Below are 16,289 nucleotides of genomic sequence, written 5' to 3'. Positions count from 1 at the left end.
ACTGTGTGCTAATCCACCATGATGCACAAACAAAATGACAACTTCTTGGTCTTCTTAACTTTGCTCTACAGTGCTACCATTCTGCCGTTTTTATGTGCAGCTGTAATATGGAAAAAAAAAAAACCCCAAAAAACCAAAGAATGTTTCTGATATCATGACTCATTCAGACTAATACATTTGCCTTTTCCATGTGTTTCATATTCCAAAGTATTTATAAAACCAAACCTGCCTAAAATCACTTTATTCTCATTTTTTAACTTTGCCTTGCTTTATCTGTTTAAAAATTACTAACAGACATACGCTTTCTGATGTTTTATTGATATGTGACTCAGGGATGTGTCACTCAAGGTGGCAACAAACAGCACAAGTGGGAGCAGTTTAAGCTGCCTCTGGCCTCCAGGATCTCTCAGGCAAAATGCTTCTCCTTTCCTTAACGCTGTATGTAAATGTTCACTTCATTTGCCATCAGCCAAATTTCTTCTGGAGATGCCATGCCAGGCAGTTGATAGTTTGAATCTGCCAGTTAAATAATTAGTCTGATCTACGAAACCCAAAGTAGTGAGACATCTAGCTGAATGCTGTCGACTAATCCAACAGCCTGGGATGCATCAGAACAGGTAACACTTCTACCTCTGCTCAGAGCATCCATTAAGTTGATCAGGAATGCTCTGCCTGTATCCATTAGTCCTTTATCTTTTTAATAATTTGATAACAAGTTGATCACAATGTATCTTTAATATTCTTTTTCATTTAAAAAAAATGTTGCTTTCCTCTTACTATATAAAGCAACACATGATGGTTTAATATGATGCTTTCTCTCTGCATCAGAAATCTGGCGATGACAGTAATGAAGAGCAGTTTTGTTGGACTCTTCTTCCTCTACTTCAGCAGCACTGTGTCTGGACTGGGATCAGTGGTGTCAAGAGGTTACTGGTACAGAAACATTTATTACACCTGGCAAGAGGCCCGAAGCTACTGCAGGAGGTAGGGGTCCTTTGTTTCTTTGTTCCATACTATTAGTAATTACCATAATTTTATCATTATTAAAAATTATATTATATTATATTATTCATCCATCCATCTATTCGCTTCCGCTTATCCTTTTCAGGCGCTGGAGCCTATCCCAGCTGTCATAGGGCGAAAGGCGGGGTATTCGCACTCGCATTCACTCCCGCATTCACACCTATGGGCAATTTGGATTAACCAATTAACCTATCCCCACTAACTGCATGTCTTTGGATGGTGGGAGGATATATTATATTATATTATATTATATTATATTATATTATATTATATTATATTATATTGGAATTATATTGTATTGGAAATTGTGCAGTTTAATGTCTCACTGCACTCTGAAATTAAACTGCATAGTACAAATAAGCAATTGGAGTTAAAAAAAAATCTAATTATAGACCAAAGTGTATTCTAAACTTCTGACTCATCAGAGTCTTTGGCAGCTATAACAGCTGAACACAGCCGTGGCATTCTTTCTACAATAGAAATCAAATATTCTCCCATGTCTGCTGCAGATGTTCCCATAAATGTGGACCTTGTAGGTTGCTTTGCTTTCACTCTTCTGTCCAGTTCATCCCAAACCAGCTCTGGAGACTGTGCTGGACACTCCATGTTTCCAAGCTCACCATCTTGTTCGTGTTTCCTGAGGTAGTTCTGGCACAAAACTTATGTTTTGGGTCATCATCTTGCTGTAGGATGAACCCCTGACCAAGCAGAGGGTACTGCATGGAGCTGCAGAATACTGTGGTAGCTGTTTTGGTTCAGGGTAGCTCTCACTCTGTACAAGTCACTGACCCTGGATCCAGCAAACAGCCCCAGACCATCACACTCCCTCCTCTATGTTTGACATGCACACACTGTGGAACCATCCTTTCACCTACTCCACGGCGTACAAAGATCCTGTGTGATGCAAATGTTGATTCATCAGTCCATAATACCTTCTTCCAATCTGCAGTAGCCCAGTAGCCCTTTTGTATTCTTCTGAATGTACATTATTTTACAGTTTTGGGTAACCTTCCCTTTTTTTAACCTCTGGCAGTTCACCACTTAACTTTGTACCATTTCAAGCTATTTATTGGGCTTGAACGACTTGAATTGTTATAAATACCTGGAAAAATTGGGGTATTCTAAAACTGTAGTTTAGTGTATGGTGTATGTTCAGTATGTTCATATGTATGTTCGTATATACGGGGTGGCTGTAGCTCAGGTGGTAAAGCAAGTCACCTACTAACCAGAAGTGTGGTGGTTCGATCCTACGCTGCTCTATTCTGCATGCCAAGTATCCTTGTGCAAGATATTAATCCAATCAATGTGTATGAATGTTAGTGCGACAGCACTAAAAACTTAGTGCTATAGAGTAGAAAAGTGCTATATAAGAACCAGTCCATTTACTATTTAAGTGACTGAACAAAGCTCAGTTGTTTGTATTTTTTTTTAATCAAAGTGTAAATAAAACTCTTTATCCCAATAGCTGGAATGGAGACAGTGACTTGGCCACTGTCTACTGGCAGTCAGATATAGAACAACAGGACATGAGCATATATAACTCATGGGTTGGTCTGCACAGAGAAACAGATGCGAATCAGTCATTAGATGGCTGGACTTGGCCAAATGGAGAAAACCTCAGCTTTAATGCCTGGGCTTATGGCGAGCCAGACTGGGGTCAGCGATGCGGTTACGTAAATTACAACAGCAAAAGGTAAAGTGAGACTGTTCTGGAAACATTTTACTGATTTTTCTTTTAAACAAAAAACTCAAAATTTTTAACAGTCAGTTTTTCTGATAGTGCTGGCACACTTCAAATGTATCCATACTTACACAGCCATGATGAAGTCTTTTTAGTTTTTGTCACCGAGGTAATCAAAACTGAAATTTTATCTTTTATAACTTTAAACTCATAATAAATACTAACTTTCTTTAAAACTGATTTTCAGGGCTTTTAAAGCATATAAATGGGCAGTATTCACAGTCTGTCACACTGATATTTCTGGTGCATTCATCTGTTATCAGCAGGATTCTGTGAACCTTTAGAGTGGATTATTGTTTCTGTGTTCCTTAATGATGCACACTGACTGTTGTGCACTGTGAGTCTTACTTAATTTGCTTGTTTTTAGACAATTTGCATATAGTTTTCTATGTGGCAAAGCACTGATCTCTCTGATACCATTGTCTTGACCAAACTCAGAATTCTAATATGCAGTGAGTCCACTAACTTTCCTGAAACTAAAGTCAAGCTGTGATTAACACAAGCAGCTGTAAAAGGGTTAGAATATTTTTTCTTATAGGACTCATTTATTCAATTCTAATTTTCATTGTTTGTTTGTTTTTCTTAAAAGGCTTAGAAGTGGAGATTGTGAAAACTATTTCTTTTTCATCTGCAACAATTTGGGATTCATCCCTGAGTCAAAAATGTGGGATGAAGCCAAGGATTACTGTCAGGATAAAAATCGCAGCTTGGCAAAATTCACAGATATTGGCGACATAAATTCACATGTCAGGAAGGAGGACTTCCCAGTCTGGATTGGACTGTACAGAGATGGTAAAGACAAATCAGCATCATGTCACACTATTTAAATGACTGTAACTGATTGGGACAAAATTCAGTGTCAAATTCAAAGTAAATATATTTCCTAGAATCCTAACAAGTCCGTTAAGTCACCACCAGCAACTTCATGTCTGCTAGTGGTGACTTAACTTTATAACAATAATACTCATTTGAACAGGAAGCTGGTAGGAATCCTTTTTAAAATGGTCTGCTGAAAATGTTATTCCCCCAAGCAACTGCTGTATGCCCTGAATCTTGGTCACTGTCATTCTTCATAATGAAAAACCCAATACAATTTTTATATAGTGCAGATAAAAGTTCAACTGCTTTTGTTAAACATTTCCAATATAGACTATGTTTTCCCATTTTTTCTTCAGTTTTTGCTGTTGAAGCAGTTCTTTGCATTTTTACTTTAGAGCTAGTGGTGAAGTTGGTGATCCACACAGATTTTCATCTATTTTGCTGACAACTCCTGTTCTACAGGGGAGACATGGAGGTGGAGTGCAGGCACTTCAGGCTACATAAACTGGGCTTTGGGTGAACCAAAGAACAATAGCGACTGTGCCTCCGTCTTATCTGTCAGTAAACAGATGGCTGCCCAAAACTGTTCCCACCGCTTTCCATTCCTCTGCTACCGGAACAACTTGGTCATAATAAAGGAGAACAAGACCTGGGAGGAGGCTCTGGATCACTGCCGAGCTCTCCGTTCACCGACCCACCAGCAGTTTCGTTATGACCTGATCAGCGTGCAGCCAGAAGACTACGACAAGATCATGGCTGTAGTCACCGAAGCCAGCACAGAGGAGGTGAGCTCAGATTTAGTGACTTCACATTTTGGACGTGAGATATGTTTGGAGTTTGTTCATGCTGTTTGTTAGAAGGAGCTATGCAGACAACAGCAGCCATCTTAAGCTCTGCTTCATTTTATGTTCTGAATAACTCTGAATATTCTATAGCACAAAAGAGACGGAGGATATATATTTTCTTTTACTCAGCAAAACTTCATGAAAACTGTTGTGATATTTTGATACCATGGTAGCATTTACAGGATATTGTTTTATAGTGATATTATACAGGAAAACTGTTACTCAATAAGGCCCATTTACTAGTTGTTTTTCTCTTTCTCTGTGACCCAAGAATTAATGTGTAAGAATCACAGGATGGTACCTCAAGGTTGAAAACACCACAGAGATCACTCCCTTACTCCCATCCTCCCTTCTTTATCTCTTAGAAAAAGAGCTTGTTAAAGGCCAGGTGGTTTGTTTCAGAATTCACTAATGAAAGAACTCTGTATTCTATGTCTAGGAGTGTATTTTGCTGGGATGATCATAAATTGTAGCTGAACTGATAAACTACACAAAGGATACTTCTTTGCTCAGAAGGCAGGAAGACGTTTCCTTATTTGGTCTGTACCGGTTTGAACTGAGAATCTGCTGACACACGAACCTTTTTTTCCTCTATATAAGCTGTTGTATACTGAATAAACCTCTGAGTTGATTGTGGGAGAGCAATCTGAAACAGTCTCTGTATCACTTTGTTCTCCTAACTGCTCCCGGCGCTGTAACTAACCCGCTGAACGGCATACTTGAGCGTTACTTTGAATAATTAGGAATGTTATAAGGAAAGGACAAAACTCTGCTTATCGGTGATCACGCCTCGGAGGAAACCCGATCCACGGATGAACCCGGGACGGAGATTTCTTTCAAAAGCTTTCAGCATTAACTGTAGAGAATGTATGTCTGTTAAGGTTCTCAGTCATCCAGGTCGTCGTAGTCTAAGGGTACGTCCAGACTAGCCCGGATAGATTTGAAAACAGCGTTTTTGTCTGAAAAAGCTCCGCGACCACACTAGCGTTTTCAGTCGTTTTCACAGAGTTGAGCGTCCACATTGAAACGGCTGAAAACGCTTACGTTCCAATTCTACGCATGCGTTAAACGCAAGAAGATTCGACCTGCCTCATTTCTGTCTGCCTTTTATTTACTTTCCTGCTCTATGAAATGTTGTGGCAAAATGTCGAGGAACAGCACCGAGTGGACTAACAATGAGGTGGAGTTGTTGCTGCGAGTAACACAAAAGTACAAAGTTGCAAAAGCGAGTGAGAGTTAAAGAATTTAAGAAAAGCTATCTGGAGCATGTACAGACTGATATTAATCTTTAATAGGGCTGTCAAACCTGAGCGCAAACAAAACAACTGCTGTATAATGCCCTCCGCTATCTTAGTTTAATTGGTCACATGACTGCATCACATGACTAAAATGTGTCATCGTTTTAGAAAGTCTGCGTTTTCGAGTGTCCACACTGCGACGGGACAGCTCCATTTTGAAATGTATGCGTTTTCGAGAGAGTTTTCAAAACTTCACATGTAAGCGCATTAGCCCAGGGAGCACATGTGGGTACGCTAGCATACTCTCCACAGGCTAACACAGCTAAGCAATCGTTAGCAGGTTCTAAGACAAATATCACATTTCCGACAAGCATTGTATCCTGACTGGTTTTATGTTCAAAAACTAGACTATGAATCACAACTTAAACTGCAACTGTGAGACTCACCAGGATATTCTTCATAGAAAACATTAATTCCGTAGCGCGACACGTTACAGGACTGAATCTCCACACAGCTTTGCGCATCTAGCTCCGTGCAGGCGGATGCAGTGAAAGAAAGTCACCACGCACGCGCTATGGTGCATTCACGGTACATGGGAAAACTCAGCATTTAACAAAACAGTAACACTTTAAATTAGAATAAAAACAGAATACAATTGGCAATAAAATAACCATGGGTTACACTCTCCCCCTCTAAACGGCATGAGTCCCTTCATGCATCGTTGACCAACTGGGGCCTGGTAAAGGTGACATGACAGTTTTGGAGAATGCAACGCCTAAGGTTTGGAAAAAGGAGCTAATAGCCAAGGTCAGCGGCTCTCCTAACTCATCATAAGTGAACTTCTGAGGTGGGCGTCTTTCTCTGTCAGAGCGCCTCAATCTCACTGGTTCTGTAGCACCAGCATCAGTACTAACAGCATCATCATTAATGACTGCAGGATCTGGTGGAGTTAGATCTTCATCAGTCATGGTAGGTGTCAAGTTGGGTTCGGGAATGTCAATCACAACATGGTCTGAAGACCTAGCATCGGAAGGAACATAGTCCACATGACTTGTGTTAGAGACTTTAGGTTGTGTCAAGGCAGGTTTTCCTATATCAGGTAAGGATGTTTCCGGTACAGCAGTGTCAGGGGATGATACAGGGGGATGACTGTCCAATTGCTGTTGGGCTTTAGGATGAGTTGACTCAGTTTGAATGTAAGGGCCTTTTGTGATGATTTGTGGATTCCATGTGCCAAAACATAATTCCTCTTCATCACTCATCTCATCCTCATCACTGTACTCTCCTCCATTATCCTTGTCGTTGCCTTTTGTGCAGTTTGGTTTACTCCTGGTCCTCATTTTCCTTTGATTCACATTTTGAGAGTCCGATCCAACCTGATCTTCAACAGGTAAGAACCCGCAAGGGAGAAGCAAATCCCTGTGCAATGTATGCTGGGGGCCGTCTCCGTTTTCCGGTCTGACAACATACACTGGGCTGTCTTTGACCCGTTTGACAACAATGTGAATATTTTGTTCCCAACGGTTAGCAAGTTTGTGCTTCCCTCTAACATTCACGTTCCTTACTAAAACTCTGTCACCTGGAAACAGTTCTGCAGCTTTGATCTTTTTATCAAACCTCATTTTATTCTTCTCACCCATCTTTTGTGAATGTTCGCTGGCAAGGGTGTAACTCTCTTGGAGGTTTTGGCGAAGACCTTTAACATAGTCAGAGTAAGACTTTGGACTGGTTTTGTCCGGGTGAGTACCAAGGACAAGATCAATAGACAACCTCGGCTGTCTGCCGAACATAAGTTCGTATGGACAGTACCCTGTTGTGTCATTTCGTGTACAGTTGTAGGCATGTGTTAATGGCCTAACAAAGTCTCTCCAATGGTACTTGTCTTTGTCCTCCAGTGTGCCTAACATGTCTAAGAGAGTCCTATTGTACCTTTCCACCGGGTTTCCTCGTGGATGATAGGGCGTTGTGCGAATTTTGCTTGTCCCAATCAATGTGCAGAGCTCTTTAACAAGCTTAGATTCAAAATCTCTGCCTTGGTCACTAAGCAGACGGCTAGGGATACCATAGGGGATGATAAGGTGATCCCAAAGAGCCCTGGCTATTGTCTTAGCCTTTTGATCTTTTGTCGGGACCGCGACTGCAAATTTTGTGAAATGGTCCGTCAATACTAACACATTTCTGGTGTCTCGACTATCGGGCTCAATACACAAGTAATCAATGGACACTAGCTCAAGAGGGTAAGTTGCCTGGATATTCTGTAGTGGAGCAGCCTTTTGGGGAAGGGCCTTCCTCATGACACAACGTGAGCATTTCTTACACTTCTCTTCAATGGACTGAGCCATTCGTGGCCAGTAGAACCTTGCCCGAGCAAGATGTAAGGCACGCTCAACCCCGAGGTGACCAACCTCGTCATGTACACCTTTCAGGGCTCTGTCGCGGTACTTTTGGGGCAGTACTAACTGGTACACAAGGGAATCTCTGTCATTGAATTTCCTGTAAAGCACGCCATTACTGAGCTCGAGTTTGTTCCATTGTTTCAGAAGGAGTTTAACATCTGACGATTCAAGATTTGCTTCTTTGGGGCTGGGTTTCAAGCCTCTTCTCAACAGGGCTATAACACGAGCGAGAGAAGGATCATCCTTTTGTGCAGCGCACCAATCAGCATCTGTCATTGAGGGTAAGATGTCTTCTCCATAAGCCTCAGTGACTGAGCTGGGGTCAATAGCAAGACTCTCGACAACTGAGAGGGTTTCTGAATGGCATGACACTGAGTGACGCTGACACAAGGCGGAAAACGTTTCATGGTCAAGATTGTTTGGCATGCTAATGAGACGTTCTTTCATGTCATCAATACGAGCTTTTTCTTTGACAAATGCCTCATCTTCATGAGGAGGCTCTTGGGGCCGCCGTGACAACCCATCAGCAAACTTAAACTAGACACTAGACTTGTAGTCAAGACCGCCTAATCCGAGACCAAGACAAGACCAAGACCAAGACCGAGACCGAGACAAAAAAAGTCTTTAAACTGCAGCCAGATGCTGCTTCGTTTATGGGTGTCAGGCATATTTATGTGTTTTTGCTTTCGCACAGCCCTCTTCTTTTTTTTTTTTTTTTTTTTTTTTTTGTGTCCCGTTTGGATCTTTAGCCATCAGAATTGTTGTCTTAAGGCCAAGAAAGATGCCAAGCGGATTTATTTTACCAAGTGGATCATCATGGCCTTGCCATATTGGTCCATTTGATTGACCTTTATTATAATTATGAATTTATTTTATTTTCAGTTGCTACAAACGGGACAGACATGACTGGGGGATAGGACAGGGAGAAAGAATGAAAGAAAGAGAGGGAGAGAAAGAAAACCAAAGGGGAGAAGAGACGGTGAGAAGGGGGAGAAAAAACAAAAAACAAACAAAACACCTGGGTCACCTGTATGGAGAAAAAAAACAGAAGAGAAAGCAAACAACAAAGAGCAACATAATAAAAAAAACAGCACCATCACAATAAACTAGCTAGCAGTAGATATCAGTAGATACTAAATAATAAACGATATTGTGCAGCACGCAAGATAGACAGCGCACAATGTGCTTTGAGGCAGCAGCCAAGAAAGCTGTAGTCCGCGTCTGTGAATACCCGTGTGTACACCTGTGTGCATACCTGTGTGGATCAGCATGCTTGTATTCCAAAGGTTTCTCCATGTAACGATCTCGCACAGCCCTCTTCACCGCTGTCTACTGTCTATATATATATATATATACACACACTTCTATATACATATGCAGGACACCTTAAACTAGTTTTTTAATTAAGCAGCAAGGCAGAACAAAGTCGGGCCTGTATCAAGACACAGGGACTAAACCCCAATTCAACCAGACACAGAACTGATCCGGAATTAAAACAGGACTACAACAGTAACCAAGACAGAACCAGAATCAGAACTAGATGATAGTAGCACTAAAAATCATCATAGACCTGCACTACACTTATTTTTTAATTCTACCAAAGTACACTATTTAGATTGAGAAAAGTTTATATAATTATTTAGCCTTGTTGTGCAAACAAGCCTGCATAACTTAATAAATTTAGAATTTGAAAAGTAACAAATGGTATCTAAAAAGAAACACTAGGTACTAGATACATGTTCTGATGAGTTTTGGCAAACAACCATTTGACTAACATGTGTGTCTCACCTGTTCTTGTTCCATCTCTGTTCTGCCGTCATTCTCTCTCTCCCTCTCTGTTCCTCTCTCTCCCTCTTTGTGCTGACAATCAAGCCAAACACCAACATCATCAAATATACAGTTGAAACCAGATGTTTAAATACTCTTCAGATAAAAACACAAACACTTTTTTAATTGTAACATCAAATCAGACTAAATGTTTATTTTTTTAGATTGATAAATATAAAAAACATATTTGTTAACTTTAAGAGTAAAGAGAGAAACTATCTGTATTTCTTAATTGCAAATGGCACCAAATTGTATTCAAAATTGAGCCACACTTATGGAGCTCCACAGTTCTTTTTCTGGTGTTTTGGTTGACATCTCTTGATTTTCCCATGTCACAGAAACAGGCTCTGTGTTTTGCCTTATATGCATCCACAGGTGTGCCACCAATTTACTCACAGGGACTCTACTAACCTATCAGAAGCTTCTTCAGCTCAGAATGGAATCGTCTGGAGTTTTCTTATTAATTAACAATAAACTTAGTGTACATGTGCTCCTAAATTTGATGAAAGTGATTAAAATAGACAGCCCCCTCTTTTTATTCTGACATTTAACTAATTCAAAAGATATTTCAACATTTATTTATCTAAAACAAAAGTTTACTCTAAATTGATGTTTAACAGTAAAAAAAAGTTTTTATGTTTTCTCCCTAAAGTGTATGTAAATATCTGGTTTCAACTGTGAATATACTGCTGTGTATTGAAATTCCTCTTGTTTTGCATAGATATACTGAACAACATCCAAAGCATAATATATAAAATAACATCTACCTGAGTTTTTTCTTTGAAAGAAGCTCCTTATGTCCATTGTTGTGTACATCAGTACACAATTGAAACCGATTTAGAGAGTTTGTTTAGCCGTGGAGGGTAACAACTGAAAATATGAAAGACTCTCTAAAAAATCAGCATTGCTGTTCGGCTTTTTATTTATCCATTTGTTGATTCACTCGAAGAGCAAGTAACGCAACCAAGTGATCAGTTTGATATCAATCTTTTGTGATACACCGTCATATTTACATTATTAGTTCAGTACGAATGATTTGCTTTGGTACCTGGTCAAACTTAAGCTCTCCTCTGTCTGCAGCAAACTCGCAGGCAGCAGCTTCTCCCCCCTCGCTCACATGGGTGCTGTGCTCAGTCGCCTAGTGCCTGAGCTCGGATCATACCAAAATTAGGGTGAATTTACGACGGTGCGCTCTGTGCTTCGTGTGTTGTTTTTGTTTTATACAGTTGTCAGTCAGGCATCTAACTAACAAATTACACTCCAAAAGACCCCATGCTTCTGAAAAAATGACCCGGGCTTAAGCCCAGTAAGCCACCCCCCCTGCTCCGCTGATGGTTGACTCCAAATCTCCCGAACACTATGTCGATTTGAGAACGCAAGACCGAAACAGCGAGACCAAGGCAAAAGTCCGTCGAGACCAAGACAAGACCAAGACAAAAGTTCGTCGAGACCAAGACGAGACCAAGACCACGTAAAAGTGGTCTCGAGACCGGTCTCGAGACATCCAACTCTACTAGACACTGATATTTTACATTAATTTCATGGGCTTTGTGCTGAGGTGCAGTCTGATGTTCCTGAATCCTCCCTTAGTTACGTTGCAACAGGCCAAGGCTGCTAGAGGCTTCCCATGATGCACTGAGCACTCTTGTCATTCTCTCTGTGTTTATACACTAATACTAATCCCACCAGGAACTGTTGCCGTTTTAAACCCCTATGACATTAAAACAATTAAACATAATGTGTGCAGGGGAAGTCTAAGGAGTAAAACGCACTTATTTTGAAGGGAAAGATTAGGGATTAAATGGGTTCACCGTCTCGCCCATAAGGAGTGTTTGGTTCTGTCTCTTTAAAAACTTTGTGTTTTGTTTTGTTTCATTGCAGTAAGTGGACTCTCATGTTATAACAAAACTCTCTTAATGCTTCCAGAGAGGTTCACTGACTGCTTCTTTCCCCTAGGTGTGGACAGGGCTGCGATTCCTGGTTGGTAAATGGCTGTGGGTGAACGGGGCAGATATGAAGTTCTCCAACCTGGCTCAGTGCCCCCCTACAGTGCAGCGCTGTGGAGTCTTAAGAAAGACCAGCACGCACAGTATAGAGACCAGAGACTGTGCAGAGAGACGAAACTTTGTGTGTTATAGGAAGTAGGCCGCTTGACGTCACTGCTACAGTCTTTTAGCCTTCATCAACTATACCTCTCTAATTTCCTCTCTGTTTATTAATGGGGTTTTCATTAGAAGGTATTTTCATTAACACATCAGTTTAAATGGGCACCAATTTGTATTCCTTACAGTTGACGCATTGACTAAGCTAAAAATATTCTTTCTTTATATTCTTGCATTACATATTTGCTAAAAATACTCTTTTTTTGGAAATATAAAATTACTCTTTAATCATTAACTCAACTGTTAAGAGTTAAATAAATAGAGCACATTTTTTCTATTTCCTCGATATCCTCATTTTATTTATTACTATTATATTTGATTTTGTTATTACTTTAGATTTCTTTGTGACATTATAATACTTTATGCTAAGTTAGTGCAAGTAAAAAGAAATAAATGAACAAACTGGCTATAGCTTGTTTGAGTGCTGAATTTCTTTCAGGGGTGTGTGAAGGATGTTGTATCTGGTTGGTTTTTTTAGTTTGACAGCATATTTCTCATGTTGTTTGATGAAGCCAGCTGCTGTTCAACCATGAATGTTTCACACATGTCTTGTGCTTATTGTAAATCAATGTAACTTTACAGAATGGCTGCATGCAAGTGTCATCACTTCCCTGTTCAGAAAAAAATTCTTGGTGTCATTATGTCAGCACAGGACTTTCTGTTCTCTCAGGTATGAACACAATGCTGAAGATGGTACCTGTCTGTTCAACAGCAGACAAACACGATGTTACTGGTGAGGTCTAAACAAGTAACGCCCTCTGAATGTTACAGTTTTTCTTATAATGGGATTATAAGCAAGCACCAGTGTTGGGTAAGTTACTTTAAATTAGTAACTTAGTTAAATTACTAGTTACTTCTATCAAAAGTAACTCAGTTACTTCAAGTTACTCGTTACTTTCAAAGTAACTAGTTACTAGGGAAAGTAACTTTGGTTTTACTCAGAATTCTCTTCTTAATGTGTTGCTTCCGTAACTGGATACCCAGCAAGGATGCCAGTCTTCTAGCTTGCTTACTTGCCACAAGTGCACTGTGCCACCTACCAATAGAAAGGAAAAAATAATGTGCATATTTCCACGAGAGAAATCCCACGCCTGGCCGCCATGATTCTAGCCTACATCACAGCGTCATGTGCGCTTTTTACATCCAACACGAAAACTGCAGTCGTGGTGCTGTGATTGTACTCAGAACTCAGAAATTCTGCTAGAGACTGGCCCACCATTATAGGAAAAATCATAAAGCCTTTGAATGAAAACAAACACTGTTGTGACAGTGATGTACACTGTTTTGATGGTATATATGCATCAATCTATCAATCGTTTGTTGTAAGATTCAGATAATTATTTTTTAAAAGCTAGATATTTTAAATCAGAATAAGAAAGAAAAGTATTTCTTTGTGCCCCCCTCTCTCTGTTAATGCCCTACCTGGCCCCCTGGCAAAACTTTGCTAGACCCACCCCTGCACAGTTACCAGCTGTCAGCTACTTAGAAAAGGATCCTGGTGTTATAAACAGTTCATAACTTCCCTTCAACTCATTCATGTCACCTAAAAGGTAAACCTGTTTCTCCATCACCTGTTCAGCTCTGATGGTTCAGTAAGGACATCTCCTGGTTTCGTCTTCATGTTTCCCTCTCACCACATATCCAAACCGATATCATGACCAGCAGCTTTACAGCTGTGGCTCCAGCAAACATCAGCTGATACTAGAAATTAATATTAAATAAATTCTAACAACAGCTGATCAAGCTTAAACGTGCTGCTGTTGTTTAGCGCGACATCGGCTGGTTTCCTCTTTCTGGTGCAAAGTGGGCGATAAACAAACAAGAGAGAAAAGCCGATCAGCTGATCATTGATCAGTTTCATGATTGAAGTAGAAACAGGAGAGAGAGGGGAGAGAATGAGAGGAGAAGAGGCAGCTGCAGTGTAAAGACACAGAATAACTCCAGCTTTGTGTCTTTTTCATTCTAGCTGAAGTCCGGGACAAACTGTGTTCCTTTTCAGCTCAATACGAAACGCGTAATAATTTCTCTGAATACCAGACTATTCCGTTTTTTACGGGATGGTTGGAAACTCTACTAACTAACCTTATGAATAAAATAAAGTTCACTATCAGTAACATCATAGCACCCACCCAGCTGTATAGAAACTCCGTCATGCTACCTAGTACGCAGTACGAAAAAGTCAGCACAGCGAAAATAAACTCCACCTAAACTTGGTTTATATCTGACCCAGATGGACTGCAGGTCATAACTTCTTACCTGAAGTTCAGTTCACCTCACACTCGGACAGACGGCCGCCTCGGCTCTCTGCTCCTCCTGCCTCCCCTTTCCCTCATCCACCTGCTGGCTTCCACCACTTGCTAATGTTACTGAATCTGTGGAAGCTCCGCGATAGCCACCACATGAAGTAACGAATAACGAGCCTATCTAAATCCCAGTAACGATTAACGCGTTCCTGATTTTGGCATAATAACTAGTTACTGTGCTCGTTACCACAATAAGAAGGTAGTTACTGTAACGCGTTACTTAATAACGCGTTAGTCCCAACACTGGCAAGCACTTTTGTGAAACTGAAATTTTCCTTTGGTCCTTAGAAAGTCAATTATACACGCAGCCAAAATTTCACAGCACTCATTATGTATGTCCAATGGTTGGACCGGTCTCACTGCACTTCATGTTACTAGTGTTGTAAAGTTAGCTCTATAACTTTCAGGACAGTTTTTGTAGTTTTGCCTTTGTATATCACCATGGGGATTTTTAAACCAATCAAGATCTGCAAAAATGGACTTTATTTCGCTGTAATTCAAAGGGTTTAACAAAAATCTTTGAACCATTTAGGAATTTAAACAGATTTTTATACATGGTCCTCTGTGTGTGAATGTAATTAGTTTAAGAAGTTTAAATATAAGGATTATTTTTAATAGTTGAAAAGCTTCTAAGGTCAATGACTGCCTGAAATCTAGAACCTAGAAACAAGAATATTGCATTTTCTTGCTTGTAATACTGTGCCAAGCCTTTAATGCATCCACCTCCAGTTACCCCAATTACTTACTAGAGTTTAGCCTTTCTGTTAACTTCTGCACCAAGAACATCTCCACCCCCATCAGGTCCAATCACCTGTTTGTTTCTGCGGTTGCTGCTCCAGGCTGAGGACCGTTTTTCTCATGCAGCTGTGCACAGTTTGTTTAGGATTCCCTTCATCGATTAAATGGAAAAAGCTTGGAGTTTTCTTCCTGTGTTGTTTTTCGGATTATTGTACTGGATTGGATTGGCAAATGATAAAACTGGATTCTCTGTAAAGGTTCTCAGTCATCCAGGTCGTTGCAGTCTAAGGAGCTTGGAAAGAAAAGCGTCTGGACTTCTTTAAGTTGCTTAAAGACGTTTCATCTGAGAAGCTTCTTCAGTTCTAAGAGCAGCTGCTGGAGAGTCCCAGATTTAAGCCCTGTGGGAGTGTCCCACCAAAAGGGACATGGACCCCCTAATGATCCTCCACCTAATCACACGAGCCAAGGTGATCACAGGTCACAATCAGCCAAGGTTTCAGGTGAACCCATTCTGGGACACAACCAATAAAACTGGATTATTTTCCTCTTTTTATTTTTTGACTGAATTGAACCAAACATGAGCCATGAACTACATTTAACTTAAAGAACTGAATTATTATTGTATGACCATTATTTTCTGTGTGTAAATACATTTGAGTTTTATGAAAGAGACTGTAGTTGTTGGGTTTGTTTCAGTTGTTTAGGGTGACAAGCACTGTAACATGTTTGCATCCTTTGTGAAGTTTTTGTCATGAACTGGCTGTATGGCAGGCAGGAAATAGGACCCAACCGCAAACTCACGGGAAAACAGGACTGAACTCAAAATACAGCTTTATTGCTGACAAAAGATGACAAAAAATAACAGCGATACAAAATAACATGAAACTAAACTGGGAAGTACTAAGGAACTGACTTACGAGGAAACACACAGAGGGGCACACAGTCATGAGGGAGAACGCGACACAGAACTGAGGGAGACGCAGACATAAATACACAGAGGGTTAACAAGGGAAGTGGGAGCACACGGGGAACACAGGTGACACTGATAATCATAACAAGACACGGCAGGAGTGAACGCAACACTGACGGGAGACGGGCAAAGTAAAACAGGAAGTACAGAGGTTCAGACAGGAGGAGAGAGAGCACGGGGGGAACACAGACATAACAGGCTGGGGAAAACATGGAATAAAACACAAG

General features: G+C 40.5%; 1 protein-coding gene across 1 annotated transcript; it reads left to right on the top strand.

The window, feature by feature from the left end:
- Window positions 1-550: 550 nt before the first annotated feature.
- On the top strand, window positions 551-12,262 carry LOC120715731 (macrophage mannose receptor 1-like). The gene is made up of 6 exons (XM_040002826.1): window positions 551-617; window positions 829-984; window positions 2,489-2,716; window positions 3,354-3,556; window positions 4,046-4,368; window positions 11,846-12,262. The coding sequence occupies exons 1-6, from the start codon at window positions 604-606 to the stop codon at window positions 12,032-12,034; spliced, it is 1,113 nt and encodes a 370-aa protein (XP_039858760.1). The 5' UTR covers window positions 551-603; the 3' UTR covers window positions 12,035-12,262.
- Window positions 12,263-16,289: the final 4,027 nt, after the last annotated feature.

Source organism: Simochromis diagramma, unplaced genomic scaffold (genome assembly GCF_900408965.1).
Source record: "Simochromis diagramma unplaced genomic scaffold, fSimDia1.1 OVJJ01000457.1, whole genome shotgun sequence".
In the NCBI taxonomy this organism is placed as follows: domain Eukaryota; kingdom Metazoa; phylum Chordata; class Actinopteri; order Cichliformes; family Cichlidae; genus Simochromis; species Simochromis diagramma.
Note: the sequence above shows the minus strand (reverse complement) of the source record. Positions and strands in the feature narration are given on the sequence as shown.

Coding starts and splice junctions, on each gene's coding strand:
- LOC120715731 (XM_040002826.1), top strand. Junction 2,717..3,353: donor GTAAATTACAACAGCAAAAG/GTAAAGTGAGAC, acceptor TTTTCTTAAAAG/GCTTAGAAGTGGAGATTGTG. Junction 3,557..4,045: donor GATTGGACTGTACAGAGATG/GTAAAGACAAAT, acceptor CCTGTTCTACAG/GGGAGACATGGAGGTGGAGT.